Source organism: Centroberyx gerrardi, chromosome 3 (assembly GCF_048128805.1).
Source record: "Centroberyx gerrardi isolate f3 chromosome 3, fCenGer3.hap1.cur.20231027, whole genome shotgun sequence".
Taxonomy (NCBI): Eukaryota; Metazoa; Chordata; class Actinopteri; order Beryciformes; family Berycidae; genus Centroberyx; species Centroberyx gerrardi.
The window spans coordinates 8,563,329-8,572,103 of NC_135999.1; the positions used below are offsets into that span (position 1 = coordinate 8,563,329).

At 46.7% G+C, this 8,775-nt stretch overlaps 1 protein-coding gene across 1 annotated transcript; it reads right to left on the reverse strand.

The window, feature by feature from the left end:
* On the reverse strand, nucleotides 1-5,818 carry ppp2r2ca (protein phosphatase 2, regulatory subunit B, gamma a). The gene is made up of 9 exons (XM_071923205.2): nucleotides 5,755-5,818; nucleotides 4,999-5,096; nucleotides 4,602-4,785; nucleotides 3,895-4,007; nucleotides 3,406-3,583; nucleotides 1,646-1,810; nucleotides 1,234-1,403; nucleotides 671-762; nucleotides 1-298 (listed from the first exon to the last, which is right to left on the reverse strand). The coding sequence occupies exons 1-9, from the start codon at nucleotides 5,816-5,818 to the stop codon at nucleotides 1-3; spliced, it is 1,362 nt and encodes a 453-aa protein (XP_071779306.1).
* Nucleotides 5,819-8,775: the final 2,957 nt, after the last annotated feature.

Here is an 8,775-nt window from a genome sequence, read left to right on the forward strand (position 1 = left end):
TCACTGCGCCTGCGTCTCCGGGTTGACGCGATCCTGGAAGATGTACAGGTTGTTGGTGGCCGCTATGGCGATGATGTTCTCAGCCGGGTGCCAGGCCATGTGTAGGATTTTCTTGGTGAAGTCCAGGCTATCTACGCCCACGTCTCCGCGGCGACGCTTGCCGCCGGTGTAGACGCGTCGCGTCCGCAGCACGGCCCGAGGCTTGCTGCTCTCCCGCCACGCCTCCAGGGTTACACCCCGCCCCGTCTCCCTGTCAAACATCCGGAAGAAGCTGTTGTACGCCCCCGTCATGATCACGCTGAGGAGAGGAGAGGAGAGGGGAGGGGAGGGGGGAGGAGGGGAGGAGAGGAGAGGAGAGGAGAGGAGAGGAGAGGAGAGGAGAGGAGAGGAGGAGAGGAGAAGGGAGCATGATGGGGAAAGGAGGTTACGTTTAGGAGGAGAATGTATGAAGAATAAAAATGTACATGGTGTCAGGTGTAGAGGATGAACAGGGAGAGAGGGAGGGAAGGGCGAGGAGAAGGAAAGGAGGAAAAAAATTGAAGGCGAGGGGATTGATTTGACATCTGCAAAGCTTGTCTCTGGGATTGATTTAAATGTCGGATAAAGGCGGAGGCAGGGGAGTGAGGGACACACTGCGAGAGCAAACTCACACACTCCCACAGCCACTTACCTGTCTGAGCTGTTCCAAACACACTCAAACTTGTCGAAGATGCAGTCATTCTCATAGAGGGAACACAGCTTACTCCTCAGGTACTCGTGGACCTGGGGATGAGGCAGACAGACAATCGTACTTTCTGAGATTGATTCACTGTCACTAAGCACTGTACATGATGTCCTGGTGACTCACAAACTTAAAGTGTATATCAACTACAGATTCACATTCTGGCTTGCTGTCACATTACTCTCACCTCGTTCCTGTTACTCTGTGTAGGTTTGTGTATCCCACAGAGCGTGGCTGCACATGATACCAGACTTTACATAGACAACACATGCAGAAGAGGTTTGCCAGCAAGTCAGACAACCTATTGCATCACCTTCATAGATAGTAGGCCAATATTTGACTACAACTTGATAGGCCTAGATACGATTTGATAGCCTACAGCATTAACAAGGCAGACAATATTCCGACATAATAGGCCTAGATATGACTTGAAAGGCCAACAGTATAACTAACACAGGTAATGTGGCATGCCTATAATGTAACCCACACAGGAACTCGCTGTGCCATCTGACCTGGTAAGTCTCCACAGGGCCCTTGTCCATGTTGAGGTCCCACACCTTGGCAGTGAGGTAGTCCCTGGTCAGCAGGTAGCGTCCGCTGTGGCTGAACTTGACGTCCGACACGGAGGAGATGATCTCTGAGAAGAAGGACCGGCTCCCTGGATCCTCAGGTTCCTCAAACACTGGACAAAGAGAGAGGAGTTATGTGTATTTCAGTGATTAATGGAATGAAGCTGCTGAAACACCAATCCTTATATCCTTAATATCAAGATATATAGAAATACTTCAAATTTTTATTTTCAAGACAGGCATGGAATATGCTCACATCAAAATGACATTGAATTATCATAATTACAAGTATCATCATTGCAACAATCTAATAGATGGCATGTAGCCAGCTCTACAATCTCCCCAACACGCTCACATTTGGTGTGTTTGTCACAGAGGGCGGAGGCTCTCATGTCACAGAGGCGCAGCGTGCCCTTGCTGCTGCTGTACACAAACAGGTGGCAGTGCTGAGGGTGGAACTCTGCCGCGGTGATCACCTCCGTCAGATCCTCCATGTTGGCCGGCTTGATGTCCACAATGTCTGAGAGGCAGGACAGTCAGGGACCATACACCACAGAAATCCCTCCTTACAACGGCACCCGTTACTACTGCAGGATTGCCCTTGTCTTGGGAGGAAGGACACCCAGGAACCACATGCACAGGAGGGCAGAGGGAGGCGGCAGATGCTTTTCAGTTTTAAACAAACGTTTCATTTCTCTGCTGCACATGCTCTCCATGTTCACACCTCAATTCTCAATCACATCCAAAAATGCCCCCCGCCCCCCCCAACCCCCCCTCCCATTCACACACACACTCTGCTCCTCTCTGTGTTTCTATTTGTGGTAGTCCTGTGTGGTTCAGCAGAGAGTGCACTGCTGAGAGTGAATTATTTAAGCTCTTCTTCCATAGATGTTTCTCTGATTTTCTAGGTCAGCTCCCATTTAAACGGGAAATCACCAAGTGCACTCCCTCCGACACTCCTACACCCGGTGCTGGATACACACTCAGTACACAGACGATACACAGCACTCTCAACTAAACATACACCCATACGTGGTCACACACGTGTGTTTACATTAAATATAGATTAAAGATGAATTCAGATCAGCAGGAATGTAAAGTATATTTCTATGTATATTTCAAGAGGCGGGATAGTGTGTGTGATAGTTGTGTCTGAAGTACCAAGGCCCGGATTTAAATATGTGTGGCTTTGCTGTCCACAGTGGTTCGCTCACAGAGATGACAGTGACATTAACTGATAACAACTAACAAATACAAACAGTGTATCCCTTAGTGGCTGTTAATGCTGGATTCCTAAGGTATATATTTCTTTACAGGAGCATGTGGTATGCATATACAGTTCCTGTGGATCTGCTTCAATGAGCATCCAGGAGCATGCATATACTGTAGATAGACTTGTATGTGACGCTGTTTGTGTGTACACAAACAGCGCCACACGAACAGCGCTGAATACATCAAGTATGCCTTGACGTATTCAGGTCAGGCACACTATGGACAATATAGGGTGCAGTATGCCTCTGTTTTAACAGTATATTTTTTTAAAAATCACTGAGTTTAGGAAGAGGATTTTGTTTTTTGCTCCAAACAAAAGGCAATGAATTATGAACCATTGTAATACATTTTCAAGTTATGGTGAGAATTGATTTCAGTGAATGTGAATTGATCCCACAAATATTACAGTATACTTTCTCTTATCTTTAAAAGAAAGTTCAGCTACAAAGACTGCACTCTCCTGTTTGATCTTTGTTCCTGTTCCAGAAATCGATTTTTACTTAAAGATTTATATGTAGTATTTTCACATGAATATACTGCTCTTCCATAAACCTGTCATTGTAACAAAGGATAGCGCTAATGATCTGCTTTGTGCTTCCATTTGGTGCAGTTTTAGGTTTTTGATCCCCTGTGAAATCCGAGCAATCTCCTCCGGAAGACGAGTAAGTTACACACCAAAATCAGAGGAGCAGAAAGAGTCAAATAACACTGATTAAAAGCAGCTCACCGAGAGCTATAGAGCGTACTGCCCATTGCCCATGAGCACGATTCATTTCAAAATAAAATCCGGTGTGGTATGCCTTAATAAACTAAACCAAATGCCAGCTTGGTCAGGAAGGATACTGAAGCTGCGGTCAGTGATGCCTAGGTGCCACATGTTGATGCGGAGGTCGTCAGCGGACAGGTAGGTCTCCCCGTCGCTGTTGACTGAGATGGAGTTGACATGGTAGGTGTGTCCGTTAGAGAACACTCGCCTGGGACGGACCTCTACCATCAGATCCGTAGGTTTTAGCACCGGCACCTGAGATGGAGGGATGGGAGGAGGGAGAAAGGGATGACAGAAAGAAGGAAGGAAGGGAAGAGAGGGGTGAAGAAATAGCATGAGAGAGAGAGATGGGTATTTAAAGAGAGGGATGTATGGGAGAGAGCAGAAAAGAAGAACAGAATCAGAGGGAGTGAGAGTCAGGGATCATAAGAGATGGAGAGGGAAAAGGCAAACACCCATTTTGCCGTTTGATCTTCAACCTGATACATATTTGACTGAACAAAATAATGTGTGTGTGTGTGTGCATGCATGTGTGTGTGTGAGTAAGCCATTGAGTGTGTGTGTACCTGCAAAGAGGTGACGGTAGAGATGTCCTTGATCCGTCCCTCCTCATCTTTCAGGTTGTATCCCTCTGGTCTCTTGTCTCTCTCACTCACCTTCCACAGTTTAATGGTCTTATCTGTGACAGGCAGTGGGGTTAGCAGATCAGAGAAAGTTGAATACAATAGCTACAGACAACTTCCAACTTCCAGACAAGCTGTCGCAAAAGCAATCGGTGGGGAAGAGGACTGATAATGATGGCTTGTTCTCTAAGTGGGCATGTTTTTTTGAGGCAATCCAGACAAGTAATTTCCTTTAGTGTAGTTGGAAATTGGTACCTGGGACACAACACAGATGATATAGTGTGCTTTAAAGGACAACATTATTATGTAGAAATAATGTTGGTCATAATTGTGGGCAAAATTACCTATCTTCATTGCCTCAAAAGTGCAAAATCCAACGACAAGCTCAATGTGACTTTACCTAGGTGGAAAAGATGAGGCTAGGCCTAACATAATGCTTTGGATTAGAGGTGGTGAAGTTTGTATTCACACCACGGTCAATGACGTTATTACTTCTATCAATCAAAATTCATGTATATTCATGGCTGGTATCTCATTGCACAAACTGGACACACGTCTATTCTTTGCGCTTCTTCTTTGACTGAAAGTGGACTTCTGGTTGATCTTCTGCTGGAGGTAAAGATTGCCGTAGTTAACTTTTGCATTCTCACCATTGGTGGAGAGGAGGAAGTGTGCCGCATTCTGCTGTGGCAGCCATCTGATCTTGTTGATTTTCTCTTCTATCTCTAGACTCTTCAGGTAGTCAAAGTCTGGCTCGTGGCTCTGGAACGTGCTGTAGACGTTATACTCCCCGGAGTCCCCCGTCTCCCCCACCTCCTCCAACTCCCCTTTAGACTGTACAGGGCCGATGGTGAGGAAAACACAGCTCTGAATAAACAGTTTTATGTGCATAGATACACTACAAAGAACATGCACTTAGTGCATTGTGTAATTGCCTATCACCTTGTATAAGTAGGGCATAGAAGATGACAGTAACATACTTGCATGTTGTGGAAAAAGAGGTGATTGTGGCAAGTTTTACATACTGAAACACCTTCCATGACTGACCTCAGTCTCTCTCTGGAAGATGACCACTCGGCCCCCCTTATCCCCTGTGGCCAGCAGGTCCCCTGTCTGGTTAAACTCCACTGTAGAGATGACATCAGCTAGGAGGAAGGGAGAAGAATGGAAGTGAATTAAGTGAGATAAATGGTTAGAGGTAAAGAAGAAATACAGAGTTGTATGGAATGATGAGTAAGACAAAGAGATGATAAAATAGAAAGACAGAAAATAGAGTAGGCACAGAGAAAAAAGAGAGAGAGAGAGAGACAATGAATAGAGATAGACAATAGGAAATGTGGGAGGGTGAGGGAATGAAAGAGAGAGTATTGGATCAATACAAAGTGTCCCTTTCAGTAAAACCGGAACAACTCTTACTCATGATGCTTGGGCCTGATATAGATACACACTCAATGGGTCAGGAAGATAACCAACAACAATCCTCCTCGCTATTAAGTCCTTTGACCCCAAATCATACATCATTAAACACTTGGTAGTGGGATTTCAATCTTGATGCCCCGTCATAGTGAGAAAAAGACTTGATTTGTGAAATTTAATGCTCTATCAACAATGGATGTCTCTTACTGAGTGGTCAGCAGGCCATGGAGTGATTCATCTAACTCTAACCCTTACATATCATCCATTTTGTATACCAGCAGCCCAGGGATAACACACTCATGAAGCTGAAATGAATTACCCCATTATTATAGCAGCATGTTACCTGATGCCATTGAGACAGCAACAACAGTACATGGTCTATCCTACCTTCGGTGACGTAGTCTCGCAGGAAGCTGTGGTTGATTTTGGGGCTCTCAGCGTCCTCGCCCATCTGAAGCTGAGGGAGGGTGACCCGCCAGCGCGCCCGTCCTGAGGGGAAGGGTCCAATCCGTGCTCTCTCTCCCCACCCAGCCTCCGCCCATGCTGCTCGGGCCTAGCGGAGCGGCCTGGAGCAAGGCATCCTGGGATACCAGCCGGCCGGAAGGAGAGGTGTGGAGAGGAGAGGGAGAGAGGGATACAGAGGGGAGAGGAGAGAGAGAGGGGTTGAAGGATTGCAGGGAGAGAAAGGGGAAAGCGAGGAGAAGAGGGAAGGGAGAGGATAAAGGGATGCGGGAGGATATGTGGAGAAAAGAGGTGGAGTGAGGAGGGGGGGGTGACAGGGAGAGGTAGATGGAACGGCTGGCGGGGGAAAAGAGGGATGGGAGGGAAAGAGGAGGGCTGTGATTAGGCAGACTGACAACATATACCCACAGCACGCCAAAGGTGTGACCTCTGTTACACATTCACACACTCATGCACGCACGCACGCACACACACACGTGTGCAGACACACAAGGCCTAGTCAACGCTGAACCAAATCCCAGAGCTGGAGAGTGGAGAAAAACAACAGGCAGGTCCACCAGTCTCCGTGTGTGTGTCGGATGCAGAGAGGAACAGAGAATATCAATCCTTGCGTACGCATTTGGAAACAATTACAGCATGTAAAGGATGTCACTCTGATAATATCCACTGCAGCGTTTCCTCTGTGTAGCTCCGGCAGTCGTAGTAACCGTTCCCAGGGTGTGGTAGTCCTCCCTGCCTAGTTTCCAGATCCCTGCTCACACACACACACACACACACATTTCTCAAATAGATAGTCCTTGACGGGGAGCAGAGGAGAACGCGATGTCTTGCCTGTGCTGCAGGAGGGAGGGAGAGAGGCCTCAGCACACCTACCAGTCTGCCTGCTGCCGCTGCTGCTGCTGCTGTCGCTGCTGGTGTGTGTGGTGTGTGTCCTCTGCTGCGGTGTGCCTGAGCAGGCGCGTCTGTCGGTCGGAGGGAGAGAGAGAAAGGGAGAGAAAGAGAGAGCAAGGGTGGTGGTGAGAGGAGGATAGGCAAAGGAGGAGAAAAAGAGAGAAAGAGAGAGAGAGGGATAACGAGGAGGATGGAGGTCTGCTGCCTGCTGATGCTGTGGAACTGATTCTGTGCAGCATCCACTGTGTCATGGCAGCCTCCTCCTGGTTCGGCCAATCACAGCACGGCTGCCACTGGCGGATCCGCCCACTGCAGGTGATGAGGAGGAAGAGGCCAGCAGAGGGAGCAGTTAAGACAGTGAGAAAAATAGACACTGTTGAAGTTCAGAATAAAATCTAAGTTATTAAAGAAAGGATTTTAGGAAAAAAATATAATAGAATCTATCTTTAGGAAGGAATTCACACTTTAACAGATTTAAATCTCTGCACTCAAATACACACACACACACACACACACAGATTTCATGGCTGCTTTGTGGTTACTGATACAGGTATTTGTCTCAAGACCATGCACATGTGCAACAGCACCATCTGGCGATTTCAGAGGCTTGCCAGGGCCAACGATTGTGTAAAGAGTGAAAGTACTAGAATTTATTTCAAACTATAAACAGTCTGGCAAATCTGTTGCTAACAAAATGCTAAAGATTGATATAAACGTATGGTATGATGGGTCATAGGAATAGCCTACTGAACACCAACAAAAACAGCCTCAAATATGGGCACATAACTTAACTTAAACTTAGTCTATCTGAAACTCTAAAGGTTAAGTTTACATATTATCTTATCTCATATTATCTCCCCCCATGCTGCCCAGCTCCCACGCTCCTCCTCAAAGAAGAAGACGACCTCAGCCTGCGGGCAAGGTGACGGCTGCTCGTGGACGACAGGGCTCCTGAGAGGAGGCCTCAGCTGGACGGGTTCTGTGGCAGAGCTCTGCCAGGGGGCCCTCCTGCACGCTGGGGAGCTGGTGGCACCTGAAAGCTGCTCCCTCTCTCTGGTAAAGAAAGATCGGGGTGGAGGGAGCACCTTGGAGGAGGTGGCTGCCCTGACAACGTCGGGGTGCGTGAAGCGGGACAACCAGGCACATCTGGAGCCGGTGAAGGGTATCATGGGATATGTATTGGCTACTGGGTCTCCAGTGAACATAAGAGATGCGTGTCAGGTAAAGCTCTGCTAACACACAAGACTCTAACCCTCTTACATTCTAGGGCACAGGTGGATATTTGAACTGAGGAATGAGTTATGCATGCTAATGTGATCAAGGTGATGTTGTCATGGTTAGGCTGTCATGGAGTGTGTGTGTGTGTGTGGGGGGGGGGGGGGGGGGGGGGGCGGTTAGGGAATCCCTGATGACATACTCGATGCCTTTAATTCTTTTAGAGACTTCTGCCACTGATTAACCTCTGATTATTGGTACAGTGTGTGTCTCTCTCTCTTACACACATCCACACACACATATTATCTGGAAGCACTGGGATAGAAAAGACCATATAACCAACATGTAAACGGTAAACCACATGTAAATATGTTTCTGAAATACTAAATTATTATTATTAATAATTTCATTAATTATTATTATAAAAATAAAAAAAATAATTGGGATTATAATTCTGGAAAAACATTAGTTTTCTGAAAATATATCCTGAAGTTCCCTGGTTCAGTACACCTTGTACAGTGATTTCAGTCTAGCAGCTATTATGTGTTACAATACTGCTCTAAAGGTTTCTGACTCTCTTCCAAAGCTTATGGAAAACCAAGGAAAGAAGGTGGTGCCTGTACAAGTCTGTCTTTACCCTCTAGAGTATCTGAACCCTGCAGGGGCTTTGCCTGCTGCCTGTTAAAGCAGTGATTACTTGCTCAACAGAGCTGGGAAAAGAAAAGACAGAACACACTGGGACACCTGAGGCAGACCATTGGCACCACATCAACAATGCACAATGGAGATATCATTATAAATATATATGGATTTGTTTGTCTTGTAGTTGATAGTTGATCA